At 31.5% G+C, this 18,318-nt stretch overlaps 1 protein-coding gene across 5 annotated transcripts in view; it reads left to right on the top strand.

Annotated features, from left to right (window-relative positions):
- The window catches only part of Epha6 (EPH receptor A6), a 792,729-nt gene that overhangs the window by 335,271 nt on the left and 439,140 nt on the right, over nt 1-18,318 (top strand). For 4 of the 5 annotated variants that reach the window (XM_078044415.1, XM_005336763.4, XM_021734212.3 and 1 more), the window contains one exon: nt 4,609-4,944. The exons of the other annotated variant lie outside the window; for it this stretch is intronic. In XM_078044415.1, the coding sequence (XP_077900541.1) occupies nt 4,609-4,944 (336 nt within the window). The remainder of the gene's footprint in view (nt 1-4,608; nt 4,945-18,318) is intronic. 5 annotated transcript variants of the gene reach the window in all.

Here is an 18,318-nt window from a genome sequence, read left to right as displayed (position 1 = left end):
TGTGTTTAAAAATTCATATTTGACAATACTTGAAATAAAAGAACTACATAAAATACTTTTAATATTTATTTGCCACACATTCTGTCTCTAGGCAGAGCACAATGTGGTAGAGTTTAAAAATAAATCTAAATGTAAAATAGTGATGTATCATTCTAAGCTAAATAGCTTCATGATTTTTACATAATATTTGTACCTATATATTAACTTCAATAAATGGCTATACTTCTTTCATAGTGTCCACATTAGAGTTTCAGTTTTGTCATTAATTGACATAATTTTCCAAATATCTAATTAAAAAATAAATTATACATAGAGCAAGAAATGGTTTAGAGGGGGAGGATACAAAATTTTATTTACAAATGATTCTTTTAGATACATTTTTAAAAGATTACATTTAAAGCATGTTTAGATTTACAATATGACTGTAAATAAAAGTTAAAATTAATAGTGACACAAAGGGTGAATGTTTTAAATTGTGTCTTTTTGTAAACATATAAATATATTTTAATACAATATTAATGTCTATGATTGTACTTTTTTAATTTGTACCAATGTATTTACTTTCCTTTGGTAAATACTACAGTCTTACTCATTTGCAAAAGTATTTACCTAAACATTTTTAGATAGTTCAATATGTGCTTTTAACGCTTTTTTGACTCAGGTTAGCATACCTCCTTCATAAGCTCAAACATGAATAAATTTGCTTTCTATTAGGAAACTGTACCAGTGCTTCCTGGTTAGTCATTAAACTAATGAAGCTAGTAACTTAAGAACTGGTCAAATAGAATTTAAAAGCAACACACTTTCATAACTTTCTATCCTCAGATGAAAACTTTTTTTGTTCTTAAGATCAAAAAATGCATCAGCAAACCACCATTAGCAATAGAGTTGAAAATGTGAACAATACTTTTTCAGTTAATATGAAAAAGGCCCATTTATCAGTTAACATATATTATAATTATAAACATAAAATATAAATTTACACCATGTGAAGCAGTATCTGAGATATTACCCTTAAGCTTGTTCTCCTCCTGATTTAGCCTTTATTTAAGGATGTTCTGCACAGTGCTAGTATCCCTCCAGTTGCTTTTGGGAAAATAAGATCTTATGAACAAATGTTGTGGAAATGGTAGAGTCAACAAAGTGAAGCAATTTTGTTACATTTTGTCTCAAGCATCAGTCTGCCAGTGGAGTCTTACTCAAGCACCGAACTCAATTTGATTTGGTGTCACTTGGGATTAAACACACTGTACAGATATATTTGAGGAACACATTTATGTTTTTAAAATTTTACATAAAATCTGAAAACAAAATAAAATGGAATAAAAATCATGTATGATTGGTTTCTGCTATTCAGGAAGATGGGAGCCTGCCATGCCAGAGGCTTTCCTGAGCAGGGAAGAGACACTATTGCTGGAAGCTTCTCATAAGTTTCACTGTTAAAAAACTATTTCTTTATTCTTTGGAAGTGTTAAGAGGAAATCAAAATTGAAGCAAAGACGTATTTTCTAGTAGAAACACTAGTAGAAAATAACATTATAGATAAACTAATAGAAGTAATGCAGTTAGACTTATTGTATGAGGAGTTTGAAAACTCGCTAGTTGCAAATTAGAAAAATTGCCATTTTTCTTGTAAAGTTAGTCTGCAGAGAGAAGGGTGGAGAATGTTTTTCTTAGGTGAATTGTTTGTTTTGTTAAAGAAAAAAAAATCCACATGAGGAAATCCCTGAGAGTTTTTAATACAGATGTCTCCAAAAGGATTATTTCTGCCAGGTTATTTTTTCAACATGTCACATAATCTTTGTATAATTTATAAATGATAACAAAGCAATCAGGCCACATTCATAAAAGCCCAGTGACACATAATTTAGTGAATCTGAGGATTAGAATTAATTGTCTCTCTTTGTTCCAAGTTCTAAATCTTAGTAAATGATTCACTGCATGTCATTACAGCTTAATATTTGCATGAAATCACAGTTTAGCTGGCATAATTTAACAGCAATTAAAAAGCTATTTAATCGTCATGCAAATTAGTATGAGGGCCCTTGAGTAAGAGGGGTGTCGGTCTTTCTGTTTTTTTCTAAGTATCTCCAGGCAGACGGTTATATACTTGTAGACACCCATAAGATAATTGATAACATTCTCCCTAGTCGTGGAGATATAAGTGAATAATAATTCATGTTTTCCATTATAAATAAGAGGAAAAACCAACAATATGAATATGTCATTCTGTAGGAAGACATTATTATGATAATGATAATGAAATTTTATCTCCCAGGCATAAGTCTAGGTTGAAGGTAAAAACCACTTTTGCACTTGTGCTCAAGTTCATTAACTTCTCCATGTTTTCCTTATTGGAGGCAGACATTTCTCTAAACCCTCTGAAATACAAAATGGCATAAATCTAGACACCCAGCACCTTTAAGAAACACTACCCATCACATTTGTAGGTCTAGCTGTGGATAACATGAATACAGGTGGCTGAGGAACCTATCCTACAGATGCTGAAATGAGGATCTAGCAGAAAGAAAAAGGAAAATATAACACTTCTTCATACTTCAAAGCCAATCACATGGATTTATAGCTAATATTATGCTACTTTAACTCTGAGTAACAGATCTCACTGCTGTTTCCCCTCTTATTCAGACCATTGCAGTTGAAATGTTATTCTCAAAACACATTCCTTCCATGCATAAAATCTGTTTCTTCCTGTTGTGCATAGGAAAATTTCCATGTTCATTTCAGTGAGCTTAGTAGTCCAGCATAAGATAGACTTTTCCTGTTCCATAAAACTCATTCCACATACTCTAGCCACATTGCTTTTCTGCCAGTCCCATGACTATTTAAAGATCTTTCCTGACAGAAAAAACGATAGCCTTTTAATTTCTAACATTCCTCCCATTCTTCTGCACACCCTTCCCCTCACACCTACAGGGCTTCCATAGAATGTTACCAAAAGGAGGAATCCTTCTGAAAGTTTTTATTTCAATTCCTGTCCTTTAATTTCTATGATTATATTTTTTATAATTTACATTTCATTTGTTTTTTATATGCATATGTTTAACCAGTCCATTAAATGTAAATAAAAAGAAATAATAAAGTCTGCCATGTTTTACCACTTGGAGTTGAAAATCTAGCATACTATCTACCTCATAGTAGTCACTAAACAAATATTTATTTAATGAATGAATGACTATAGCTTGAAATCTTCAAAAGAAGCCTGCGCAAAATTCTAATTTCTAGAGAGCATGTTGCAGAAGAACTCTTTTCCATTTTCTAAGTAGATTTTCTTGGCCACAGAAATTTAGAGAGTTGATTTAGATTTCTTAAAACAAATCCTTTCAAATTATGGTACAAATATGTTATTTGTTCAGCCACTTATACAGTGAGTTATTTTTTAAAATATTAATTGTAAGCTCTGCTCTCACAGCCTATGAATTCAGTGGTGCTTCACACACAGCCCTTAACACAGTGTCTGACACTGAATAGACCTTCAGGTAACATATGATCAGTGAATGATAGGAAACTGAAGTTTGAAGGACTCAGATAAGTCTAAATGATTATTGGCATAATTTTAAAAGGATGGGCTAATGAAAGGCTGTTAAGGATTCTACATAGTGTGATCTGTCTGGAAAACTAGGGAGGAAGAAAATGCTCACTCCTAGACAGTTTGGTTTAGGCTGATTTATGATAAGAGAATTGTGCACGTTTCTTTTAGGGGCAGACATTTAGTGACATAATTATTTGTGTTTATTGAAGGTCTAGTGACCATATATATTTTTTTTTTTGAGAGAGAGAGAGAGAGAGAGTGTGTTTTTAAATATTTCTTAGTTTTCAGTGGACACAGCGTCTTTATTTTATTTTTATGTGGTGCTGAGGATCAAACCCAGCGCCCTGTGCATGCCAGGCGAGCGCGCTACCACTTGAGCCACATCCCCACCCTGACCATATATTATTTATAGCTCCTTTTTACCCCTGCCATATTATGCTTATATATCTTCAAATAGGCAAGGCAATCATAAAGGGTTTCTGCTGCCCCAATTTCCATTTCTCTTCTTCATTTTCTGCCCTCTCTAAATTCATGTTCATTTATTCTCAATCTTTGGAGAACAGAATCTGAGTGATTGTTAAAGGTAATAAATGGAGGTTTTAGCTACATACTGGCCATAGTATGAAGATTGAAAATCTGAACACCATGTATTATGCATGTGCATGTTTTTAATTTTTCAAATTTTGAAGTTAATGATATATTTAGTAAGATAATAATTGAAGCCATCGTGTAATTAAAAATAATTTTTTTGTATATTCTTCAGTCAGCAAATTTGAGAAATATAGTTACCATATCTTTTGGAGATTTTCTATTTTGGCATTAAATTTTGGAATTCATACACCCAAAGTTAGACTACAGACTGCCTTCACCTTCTAAAAACTCTTTCCTCACTAGGCATAATCAGATATGTTTAATCATATAATCTTTATAATTTCTATTAGAGAAAGAGCTATAAAAGACCAACAAATACTTGTTGATGAAGTTTTCAATTTAGCAGCATGATTGATTGTCCTATACATGTACATTTGTTTGTTTTTTTCTTAATTGCTTTTCTCTAGGGCCACCTTCAGCTCCTAGGAATGTGGTTTTTAACATCAATGAAACAGCCCTTATTTTGGAATGGAGCCCACCAAGTGATACAGGAGGGAGGAAAGATCTCACATACAGTGTAATCTGTAAGAAATGTGGCTTAGACCCCAGCCAGTGTGAGGACTGTGGTGGAGGACTCCGCTTCATCCCAAGACACACTGGCCTGATCAACAATTCCGTGGTAGTACTTGACTTTGTGTCTCACGTGAATTACACCTTTGAAATAGAAGCCATGAATGGAGTTTCCGAGTTGAGTTTTTCTCCCAAACCGTTCACAGCTATTACAGTGACTACGGATCAAGATGGTAAGTTCCAATGCTATTCTCTCAAAACATTCATAATTCCTTGGGCTGGAGTTGTGGCTCAAGTGGTAGAGCACTTGCCTAGCATGTGCGAGGCACTGGGTTTGATTCTCAGAACCACATATAAATAAATAAATAAGTCTATCAATATCTAATTAAAAAACATTTTAAAAAAGATTCATGATTTCTTTTTATGCACAGTATCCCTGATGGACCTACACCCTAGGCACAATGCAAACATATATGCTATGCAAGACAAAACAAGAATTTTTGGTTTATGTTCTTGTTCTTAACACACACAATGATATTTTTGAAAATTCTTCTTAGCAATAAGGTTAATAAGATAATATGCTTCTCCCTAATATGTATTTGTTTATTTTTAATATAATCATATAACAATATCTTTTAATAAGTCCATAAAACATCAAACATCAGTCATAAATAATGTTACTAAATGAATTGAATTTTAATTGCCTCTCATGCTGCTATTCCTTTTCCATGTCAAAAAAAGCAAATAGTAAGAAGTTATTTTAATTACAAGTCTTCTATATATTGTAAAAGCATTCCAGCCTTATCCACTCTAAAAAATAGCAAAAATTCATACTGTGTGTATATATGTGTATGTATATGTGTATACACACAGTATGCATATATAAATGTTATATAGAGAGAATATGCAAATACTGTTTGTTTATAGTGAAAAATAAACTTTTAAAAATCTTATAAATTCAATTAAATATTCCCTTTATAACCCTATAAATTTTTTTATTGTGCTGTTGTCAACCACAAAAACTTTCATGATTTTTATGTGTATACATAATATTTTTGAACATGATATAGGAAAAGCTTCAGAGATAAAAAGGAAACTTTTTTAAAGGTGTGTTTACAAATTATATGGATACATGAGTGATTACCTTACAGCAGAAGGTTTTATGAATAAGGCTATACATTGAGCTCAGTGGTAGAATGCTTGCCTAGCATGTATGAGGACTTGGATTCAGTCCCAACACCTCCTAAAATGAAAGGTATTATAAATGAGCACATGGATATGATATAAATTTATAAAGACAAAACTAATTTTATGCACCATTTTAGTTTGCTAGGGAAAGTAATAGCAAACACAACATAAAAATACAACTTTCATACTGTGTGTGTATGTATGTGTATGTACATAAAAAGTATACATTTATATGTACATAAAAAGGATACATTTATTTCTGACAGTTTTGTAGGCTCAAAGTCCAACATCAAGTTGTCAGCAGGGTTGATTTCATTCTGACACGTCTCCCTTGGTATATATAAAGGTGACTATTTTCTCACACACCTTCACAAGATTTTTCTAATATACTTTACTTATAAACATGTCAGGTATTAGGTCTCTCTCATAGAACCTCATTTTACCTTAATTACTCTTTATGCCCTATCTCTACATATGGTGCTGAAGTTTAGGAATTCCACATGAATTTTAAGGGGAAGAAGGATGCGCACAATTCAACCCAAATTTAATCTAACAGCAGATAGTTGTTTTTAAAAAATCAAATTGAATGTGTTCAAATACTACTAAATATTAAAAATGAATCAAGTATTGATACATGCAAGTTAGATGGGCCTCAAAATACTGTGCTAATTGAAAATACTAATTTTGAAAAGATGCATACTATGTAATTCTACTCTTAGAACATTCTTAAAATAGCATATCTGTAGAGATGGAGAATAACAGATTGGTGATTTTGCCAGAGTTTAGAGATTTGGGGGAGACTGATGGGGATATAAAGGGATAGTGGGAAGGAGCCCTCTGGGGATAACACATTTGTATATCTTGATTGTGGTGGTAGTTTCAGGAAGCTATGTATGTCATAATATGCATAGAGTTACGCCTCCTCACACACACACATACTACACAAACAATCTGGATTGTACTAATATCAACTTTCAGTTTTCTTGTACTATGCAAATAGTTGACATTGGAAGAAGCTGGACAAAGGATGTATAGGATTTTCCTATTTTATTTAGTTTACAAATTTCTTTCAACCTAAAATTTCTTTACAACACAAAGTTAAAAATGTTATGATTATTTGAACCTACAAAGTGTATGGGAAGGAAACCTCAGAATTTTACTAAAAGCATATGAAATATATGTGAAGTTAATTCAAAATACATGAAAAGCCACTTGCTGATAATCTGCAGAAATGCCTGTAAAAAATAAAACAAAGCCAAATACTATTGTACAACTATAGTTTCTGTATTTACTAAGAAATTTCCTCTTTCATTTGAAAAATAGCTTTACATCATAGGATTTGATTTAAATTTGTTCAAAATGGAATTCTCATTTTCTTTTTTTCTTTTTTTTTTTATTGCCCATTCTCTTTTAGTAGGTATAAAACCTTGTTAACTGTGTCATCATTGAAAAGCACATTAGGGTCTTCTGATATTCTCTGCTTTAGCAGTTTATTTCTGAGACCTTTATTGCTGTCACCTAAAACAAAAGTATAAGCCAGTTAGCTAGGTAAAGTGGCACATACTTATAATCCCAGCATATCTGGAGGCTGAGGCAGGAAGATCAAAGGTACAAAGCCAATCTCAGCAAATTAGCAAGAAACCTAGTGAGACCCTACTTCAAAATAAAAAAAATAAAAAGGGCTTGGTATGTGGTTTAATGTTAAGTACCCTTGGGTTCTATCCCTGGAACCAAAAAAGAAAAATACACACACACACACACACACACACACATATGTATATATACTATATATCATATACATATAGAATACATATATACATATAAAAAATATATATACATATAAAAATATATATATCCATCCCAGTATAACCATTCTTAGCTATGGGGTGAAAATAATTAAATTTAGGACATAAAAAAAACAACTTAATGTGAAAATACAAATATATTTACATAATTTCAAACAGATACAATATCCTTTCATTCTAGGATTATAAGACAGTTTAGTCTACTTTTCAACTCATTAGAATAGAATATAAGTTGGTTTTCAATTTTAAAATGAGCTATTTCATTAAAAGTATATTAATGTATATAAGACATATATTGATCTTGAAATAAAATACAATATGTATTCACATATTGAGACTATTTGTTCTGAAAGGATGATATCATTAAATAACCCTCACCAGTATATCCTAGTTGAAAAATATTAAAAAATAATTATTGTTAGTTTGACTTTATTGTAGATATAAATAGTAATTAAGAATCTATATATATTTAAATTTTGTTGGAAAATACATAAAAATCCTCAACTAAAACTGCCACATATATATTTAATAAAATATGATGGCCAGCCTTATGTCTGAACATCTACCCCCATGTGATGATAACAAAAAAGCTTCTTTGTGTCTGAAATTCTGAGAGAATCACATCTGTGAAAATGCAGATGTTCCAGGCAAGGGTAAGATATGAAATAATTAAATTTGTGAGTATGCCACATGTTATTCAAAATGGTCAGGACTCAGTGTTGAATTTAAAAAGAGTTTATAAAAACCTGAGTGTCCTAGAACCAAATCTCAATTGTCATCATTGTGTACAAGCCTTTAATAGGATAATTTCACAGCTCAAATAGAGGAAAGGATCTACTGTCACTTCACTTGGAGTGTCTTTGAGAAAGTTTTCTATTTCAAGTGAATGAGAGGCAATTCCCATAGTTATCTGATATATATCACAACTTCATTGGATCAAAGGAACCACAGAAAAATGGTTTGGTTTTTATTCTGTAGATTCCATATCATTAATTTATGCCAAATGGACAGTGATAAGTACGATTCAGAAATTGTCAATACATTCAACATATTTTTGAGTATATTATTTTGTAGAATGTCTAGTGGGCCCTCATGAACTTTAGCATCTGGAAAGGCCAATAATGAATAATTTCACACACAAAATGTAATTATTACTGTGTAAATTCAGCTAAAGAGAAACCCAGAATGCTGGAGGATAAGACTAGATCTTCCCAAGAAAGTAATAATTAGTTTGGGTTCTGTTCTGAGGGGTGAGTGGAATGTGATAAGGCAAAATGAGCCTTGGAGAAAAAGAAGGAATTCTAAATAAAAGGAACAACACAAGGTTTGAGAAATTGAGGAACTAGACTGTTAATGTATTGACACACACACACACACAAACATAACCTGATAATTTTTATATTATATGTATTTTTGTATTATGTATAATGTATGTTTTATATATTATATGTGTATATTTTATATTTCACAAAGGTAAAACAGGTTTAGGGTGAGGATCTAAAAAGTTAATATAAAATTTGTTGTCTGTAAAATAGATGAAACAAGTTAGGAAATCAACCATTTATTAGAAGACAGTGATACACTGCAAGAACCACAGGTGGAGAAAAGAAAACAGAATAATAAAATTGTTCATGAAAATGTCATACTTGTATGAGCATGGAAGAAAAATATTAGACAACAAAAATTATAGATAATTGTATTAGTAATGCTTTTCTACTATAAGTATGCATAGTGTGGGACATGAAACTAAAGAGGAAGTTTGTGCTGGTTTGCCTTTTCTTTCCAATGAGTTTATTTTCTCATATTTAAGAAATATTAAGAAAACCACATTAAACAATCCTGACTTAATTGTTTGCTGTCTGTTTATAATTAAACCAATGCTTTAAGAAAGGTCTTTCCAAATCACATAAATAACAGCTGTAGTTAGGAGGAATGTTCCTTGATTATTTTATTCCAGTTGTATAAATAAGATTATAGAGTTAAGACTATGACTCTCATAATTAGGAATCTTTGCAATAAATCTTAATTAACCAACTTCCCCAATCCCTTAGAGCTATATTTGTAACCTTCCTTTTTCACAGTTTATTTAAATGTGCTTGAAAGGTGTTTCATTAGAGAGCAAAACAAGAAAGCAACACCTAGAAAACACTTGATTTTAATCTTCCGTGCATGATAAGAAAACTAAGGTGTGTAGTTCAGTAAAAAGTAATTATTCAGGTAGTACGCAGTAAAGGAAAGTGTTAATCATGGATAGTCAACCTGAAACAAATTATGTTTGTAGAAATCCTGACATATGCAAAAACCTTTAAGGAGTATGTTCAAAGTGAAAGACATGCTAAATTACAAACCAATTCTGCTGATATTTGCTAAAGGGTCTTTAAAGCAATTATTGTCAAAAGCAACTTATCTGACTCATGGCCTTCTTAAAATAATACAACACCCCTGTCTCTGACCTTGGGTGACTATATAGGTCTGCCTTAGGCTCACATCTGATTGCAGATCTCATATAATTCTGCTATCAGCAATAATTAATTGAACTAACATTGAAAATAGATTTAAATCAACAAAAATCTCTATATATTCATAAGCTTGATATTTTTTTTGATGTACAGTTCACTGCATTTTGGAAATACCTTCTATTTCAAATGCCAAGCTTTTTAGTGTACGGCTAGAGTAGGTAATTAGGGACACTGTACACATTCATTCACTGTACACTGTACACATTCACTGTACACACACTGTACACATTTTTATGCCTGTATTTTAATACAATTTATTTATAAGTATCTCTCACAATCCCTGTCGTCCTCAGAAATACTGATAAATAGTGTTCTAAAACTTGTGCAACTCTATTCAATAAATTAAAAAACTAAGCATGAAAGTTTTAAATGGTTATTAGTAATGCATTAAACATAAACCAGTGGCATGTTTTGTTTTGTTTTTGAAAATAGGAAATAGTCATGATTTTTTTTACCGAAGAGAGAAATGCTATATTATTTGTATTATTCTTATTTCTTATACATAAGCAAATTATAACTTCATAAGTTACAGACACCTAATATTGATATATAAGATTTCCTATTTCCTAAGGCAAAGTATTATTCCCTGAAAAGTGCATTCAATATTTTATTTATGGAAGACAATTGAAATGTCTGTCGAGTTAATCATTATTAAATAATTTTATGGTGCTACTAAACATTAAATTAAATAAAATCTGGATATTTATAGGCTTAATTTTCCCCTATGAAATATCGTTTTATTTCTAGGTCTAATGTCATTTGTTGTTATGTGTCTTTTGAGGAACTGAATGATACATAAAAAAGGACCTAAGGCCTTAGAAATTAATATGCTGAGGATTAGTCAGTGACTTAACTCCTAGCCAGCAGCTGGAGAAATTGAACCCCTGTCCCAAAAAGTTGTGTACAATACCAAGCCAGCTGCTCTTTATTGAATATTTACTATCACCAGGAATTCTTCTATGTGCTGAGCATATAAAAATATAAGGGAATAAATAAACAGTTAACAATGTCTGCCTTTGTAGACATACTATTTTAGTGGCGAGTTGTGATATAGCCCATGAAGAATTAAAAGAAATTTTAAAGTAATGGGTGAGAGGGGTTATGAAAGAAAACCAAAATATCCCCTGATAACATGATACTTGAACAGGTCATGATTCGAGGAGAATATATTTTATTTTTAATATTCCAGGCACTGTGTAGAAAAAGGGCAAAGCCTTAAATTCAAGCAAAAATAGGTCTGAAAAGTAACAAGAAACGATTGCTGCCTATGTAGTATTTGGCATATACTGAATTTCATGCACATTAAATCCCCTGAGGCTGTGCCTGCAGAATTTTCAGCAAAAGGTTTAAATCAACACTAACCCATTCTTTACCAGCAATCATGCTTTCTTCTTGGTGATCATACATTCCTAGAGAAATGTGTTTACTCCCGAACTTGATTTCAGGCCACTTGCTTTTACAGTCATCAGTTGTTTTCTTTGAGGAATTCTCATTTGCACATTTTGCAGGAAAGATAACTCAGTATAAAATAATAGATACAATTGCTGTTTTGTTGATTTTTCTATTGCATTGACAATTTTAATGGTATAGTAGGAATTTATTAGTAAAATGCTTTAAATCTTGTAAAAATGAGTGTGGTTAGTAGATGTTTAACTAAATTGAACATTAGTGTATATGAACATGTTCTGTGTATTCTATACCCATCATAGGATGTAAGGTTCCACTTTATGGTGAGACATTTGTCTAAAAAGCTCTTTAGCCCAATTTCAGTGCAATTTATTGTTTTGAAAACAGAAGCTAATTTGATTTCATTAACTAAACACTGACTACAAAACAGTTAAAATAACTCTTTCATATGTAGTTACTAATATAAGTGGGTTTTTAAAATGTTTTCTAAAAGACTATTATTTTGAAATAAGTATTAATAGGATGAAATGCACATTATTGTGTAGAAGTAAAATGGAAAGATTTTCAAGGTTGACAGATATTCTGATTATCATTAAAATGTGATATTTCTTCATACTTAATAATTTATTACTTAAATTGTAATGATTGAAAAACTAATTGCTGATCTTTAATCAAATGAATTCCATATAGCATCTTCAGATTAAATAGTGGTTTTTTTCCTTCCGTGTATTCCTCAGCACTTTTCTGTTGGTTTGGATTCTAAAACAGTCAGTTCCAGCTACATAATTTGTGATACCCAGTGAAAAGGGAAAATGCAGGACCCTTTGTTCAAAAAGCAAGAAAAAAGGGCCATAAAAGGTACTAAAATATAAATCTCTTCTGTTTATCATGGTGCTACTTTTTTCCCATTTAATGTCCATATTTGTAAAACAAATTGTAAAATTATAAATTATTAGCATAAAATTTACCATTGACCTTTAAACAGCTCAATGCCAGTATGAAATGCTAATATGAAAGCATCTGTCTCACAAAAAATAATTGAAATTGCACTATTCATTTTTCTGTAGTCAACCAACCCCCAACACTTGCCAACAAAATTGTCTCAAGTAGGTTAGAACAGAAATGTCAGCCAGACACATGAAGATTAAAAAGAAGAAGATAGTCCCTGAGACTGAGCCCACACATGGAGCACTCCCTCAGCACTAAGCATACTCAAGCAGGAGAATGAAGATGCTCCCAGGTTCCCAGGGATCCTTCCTCATGAAGCCTCTTCAACTGAAAACAAAAGCCACCAATGGTCTTTACACCTCTTCCCTAGAGCTGCTCTTCCCTGGAATAGGTTTGGTGAAAGGGACATCCCTACTGACATGACATCTGCATGACACATACCTAGATATTCAAGGTCTAGCAGACCCAACCTAGACCTTCCATAATGTCCATATTCCATTGTGTCCATATCTGCAACTGGAAGCAGGGTGCATTCCAAGAATGCTGTCCACCATCTGGGAGATCAACGCATTTGCTAACCCACTGGACAGGGTCAGAGATTGGAAGACTGCATGGCTGAGAGGAGGGGAGTATGCCTGAGAGAACCCATTCTGTGACTATGGTAAAGGGGTTGCCTGGAACGTGGTCTTCAATTTCCCAGTTCATGTTCCATAGACTCATTTGGCTTATCTTACAAAACATTGAGTGCAAACATAAAAACTATTAAAACTTTCAGTGTGGCTGAAACTGGGCATTAAACCCACTGTGCTTGTGGGAGCTCTGCAACTGCACAGGTGATACAGTCATGAGGCCAGTCCTGAAAACATTTTATAGAAGAGTAATGCCATTGCTTTTCCAACTAACTTCCTGTGTATTACTCAGCAAACACATTCAGTGACTGTGACACTCCAAGATACATGTTTGAGTGAGACATGGTGCCTTCTATGGAACAGCTGGCAACCTACTTTTTGAGATGTGAAAATGAGAGCTTGCCTTAAAAAAAAAAGACTAAATTAAATATATGATATCAGATTCAATATACATTTTCAAGAACTGAATGCCTGAAATATTACTTAGTATGTAATGCCCTGAATGAAGTAATAAATTATTAAATAGTGATATGACAGTGAATGTTGACGTTTCACTTACCTATTTTTATGAAAGAAAGCCTAGTTGTTTGACTTTACATTTTTCTGTTAGGCAGTCAGCAAAGCTTTTAGTAATAAAAGGTTAAAAAAGGAACAAACAAAAATTGAAAGGTAATTCTATAATTTGCCTAATGCTATTCTAATAATTTTGACATTCTAACAGACCTGAGGGTAGGTTTTGGTTATTGATACCTTTGTGCTCAGCTATATGTATGTTGTGAAAATACAATATAAAGTCTGCCCTAAGATTGAAATGTGGGTTTTCCTCAGAATAATAACATAACTCATTGAAATTATTTGTGCTTCATCTTTTAAGTAGGATTCAGCCTCCATTAAGATGGCTTTTTATTACAGTAAATTCTAACAACAATGAATATACTTATAATATGTGAATAGAAATGCACTTTATCTTTCATTTTGTCTTTAGAAAAGTGGTTTTACACTTCTGCTGAATCACTGAATTTCTAAAATACATGTTACTTTTTACTTTATAATGCTCAGGTTAATGGATGCCCACTTATTTTGACATCCTGCTTCAAATGTTGTCTAAGTAAATAGTAGATTGTTGACCATTATCTATCTATGGGTTCAGATTACATTTTAACAAGTTTATTTAATAGTTATTTTATATCTCATAATTTGATTTTTGTTTTTATTATATTCATAAAAATAAATATGTTGAACAGTTGTAGATGGGAAATTGCACATTCACAGTGCTAGAAATGAGGAATAGGTTCTTTATTCTGTTTTTATTAGAAGATATGTTTAATGTGCTGAGCAGTTTTAAATATTTAAAATGTTCAACTACTGTTTTTTATTGAGCTGTGTTACAAAATGTGAGATATATTTATTAAAAAGAGAACAACTAAACTCTAGTTGAAATGCTACTTAATTATACATTTAAATTTAAACTACAATTGATGTGCAAAATTATTTCCTAAAATAAATTATTTTTCATCATGTGAATTTTATTATCCTAACTGCTGCCAGCTCATATTAGTTTCACACTTATATTGTCAGGCAATAATTTCTATGTGCTTAAAAGAATTTCAAGACAATGTGGAACTGAGCTACTTACTAGTCAGGTGGGTGCACATGTATCCTTTTCAAATAAATATTATTTTTTTACCCTGTTTTAAAGATCTCTAAGAACTTTCCATTCCTCTTGTATCATTTAACTGACTCTTTCCCCTTGGTCTTCCATATGTCTTACCTAAAATCTTCCTGCTGCCAGTGTAAATGTTAGCTTATTTAAAAGGTAAATAGAAAAAATAAATTACACTTTAGGAGATGGAAGTTCACTTTCTCTGCATCATCACTTTTTATAGATAGGAAGACTTTCAGTAGTGCATTCCAGTTAGATCATTTCTACTCATTTCTAGTTTGCAAATTTATCATCCAAACCCAGCTTCATCTATTCTTTTTTCAATTCTGTACTTCTAATAGAGTAGACAAGTATTATGCATCAATGGCCATTATTCTTACAGGAACCATTAAAAGAAATATATCAGATTATTTATGTTTTGGATGCATTTCCAAGATAATCTGAGAGTCTTGCTGTAATTCTTTCACAGAATGCTGTGAAAACTTTGGGCCATTAAGTAGAAGACTCCTTTCCAAAAGAATGAGAGTCATGGAATTAGGAATGCTTATTTCAAAAGAGTTGAATGTTTCTATCATGATCACTCTGGTGACATCAATCAATGGGGCTCCAGGAAACATTCAGAAAAGACAGGAAAACAAAGCCACTACCTTAAATCATGTGCACTTACTAATGATGAACAAATATCAAGTTTACATCTTCTCATAATGCAACCACTTAATGTTTGCAATCTAGAGCTTCAAAATCATGAATGGTTTATTATATTTTAAAAATTTATTCACTTTTTAAAAACCACTTTTATAAACCATGAATTAAAATCTCACGTTAAAATATTATGGGGTTCAATAGCTTCTTTTATTTGACTAAGCTAAATCTTTATAGATGTGCTAAAAATATATAACATGTTTTAAAGTCCTCAAATAATTAGTACTGCAAATGTAGTATAAGTTAAAATAATTAATTGTCTTTATGTGAAATTTTGATAAGCTATAGTGAGGTTAAAGTCTGAGAGATTTAAGTTGAAATCTCATTAAATAGTACAGACTTAAATTACTGCTTTAATTCTAAAATAGATTCTCAGTAAATGTCATGTCATACCATATTATTACTTTAGAAATAAATAACTAGATTTAGCCACTTCTAACTTAAATTGATCAAAAATACAGTTTTAAAAAATAAATTGTTAATATAACATGTAATTATTGTTACCCATTTCTTTCAGTAAAAGAATCCATATGGTGGATGAAATTCAAAAATAGCCAATTGTACTAGCGTTCTGATAGATCTTTTTGTGTGATACATCTTTCATATATCACCTTCTTATGACGAGTTGAAATTTAAATGACCCTATAAAACAGAGATCCTCATTCTTTCATTCTAATGTAGAACAGAATGTCATCCTACAAACTTTTACTATGAATTTTCCAATTTTTTCTCAGTAATTTTAATTTTAATTTCCCATACCATGCATTTTTCTTCTTCTCCTTCTATAGTGACCCAGAGTCCCAGTGAAATACTGAATTCATACATCTGACTTCATTCATGTGACTTATAAACCAGTTATGGCTTGACAATGTTCCAGAAGCACCATGGGCCCAGGCAGATGAGGGGAAGAATTCTGCCTTATTTCACATAAGTTATATCTACTAGGTCTTGTATGTTGAAAAAACTATAATTTTAGAGTCAAAAGATGCTAAAATCATTGTTGTGTATATATGCTAGAAAGTTAAAACAAGTTTATACAATTAGAATTTGAACAATCAAATAGATTCTATACTATCTAAATAAAACACAGATATGGCAAGAAGATAGCATTGCTATATTAATTTTTGCTTTAAAAACCCTTTATTTTCAAATTTTACTTTTTGAGAATTAAAGCTTTTTTCATGATTCCATTTCTTTGTTGAAATATTGTTTGTGTTCTATGTTAGAAGTTTTCTTAGGCAGTGTGGAAGAAGGTTTACATAATATTTTCAAAAATCAGTGCATTGTGTTTATATTTTGAAAATGTCAAACGTTCTAGGATAATGAAGGTGTTACATGAATAAAAAATATGGTGGTGTTCTCCTTGGATGCTGAAAATTTTTTACCTTGTATTCTCATCTAGGAATGTCTCCTTAAAACATGAACATTAATGTTAATGTTTAATCAAAATCAACTAATAAGTAATGAGACCCTTCAATAATTAATTTGTTTCTCCAAGAAAAAATTAAAAACAGTTTCTGATCAAAGTGACCACAAAGCTAGTTTTGAAATATACAAAGAGTTTTAATATAGCATGTAAACTATATCCCAAAACCAATGGGAAAATAGACATTGAAAAAAATAGGAAAATAGACATTGTAGCTCAGTGGTTAATCACCCTTGGGTTCAATCCCTGGTACCAAAATATAAATAAAATACAAGAGTGAAAGGAAAAGTTAATGATTACAAAGCAAAAGATTAATGAGTTTAATAGAAATTTCAAATGTCAAAGCTAATATAGGCCTGGAGATATAGCTCACTGGGAGAGCACTTGCTTAGCATGTGAGAAACCCTGCATTCAATCCCCAGTACCATCCAAACACATAAATAAGACTGATTATGGAAAAGAAAAAAACACTTGTAATGAATAGACTAAGGTAAAAATTGTCAAAGGACAAAAGTTACCAATTCTCAGAAGACATGCAATTGTCTAATATGTGTTAACATTACTGCATTCTTAAACTCAGAGAAATGAAAATTGATACAATATTAATACAATAACAATAGGTAATATATTCTCAAATAGATTTTGTTTTTTTGGTAATTCTCATGCTTGCTTAGGGTGAAAGTCCTCATATTACTAAAGAAGTAACTACAAAATTGTACGTCATTGTGTATCTGACCCTTTTATATTATTATGTTCCTTAAATCCACTATTATATATCAATATTTAAAATATGTAGACTGGGCGAGGTGGTGCACATCTGTAATCCCTTCAGGAAGCTGAAGCAGGAGGATCATGAATTCAAAGCCAGTCTCCCCCATGGGGAGGCGCTAAGCAACTCTGTGAGACCCTGTCTCTAAATATAATACAAAATAGGGCTTGGGATGTGGCTCAGTAGTCAAGTGCCCCTGAGTTCAATCCCTGGTACCCAAACAAAACAAAAATGAAACAAAAAGAATTGTAATACTAGTCCAATGTACTTTTTTTAAAATAGAGAAATGTATAAATATCCTAAATGACCATCAACAAATAATAAGTAAAATGTGATGTTTACAAGTGGAATGAAAAGTTTAATGAATGAAAATAACAATTACAACATTGCATTATGAATAGCATGACTGAAAACTGTCTACATTATTATCCATATTGTGTGACAATTGTTGCCTACATACAGTTATAAGAAAATGAGCTGCACAATTGTAAAGTATTTGCAATGTTTTAATTCTCTGTGTCGGTGCGATTACAGTTAATAATTATGTCTCC

The sequence above is a fragment of the Ictidomys tridecemlineatus genome, chromosome 3 (assembly GCF_052094955.1).
Source record: "Ictidomys tridecemlineatus isolate mIctTri1 chromosome 3, mIctTri1.hap1, whole genome shotgun sequence".
Lineage (NCBI taxonomy): Eukaryota > Metazoa > Chordata > Mammalia > Rodentia > Sciuridae > Ictidomys > Ictidomys tridecemlineatus.
The sequence above is the reverse complement of the archived record's forward strand: the minus strand, read 5'-3'. Positions and strand labels throughout refer to the sequence as shown.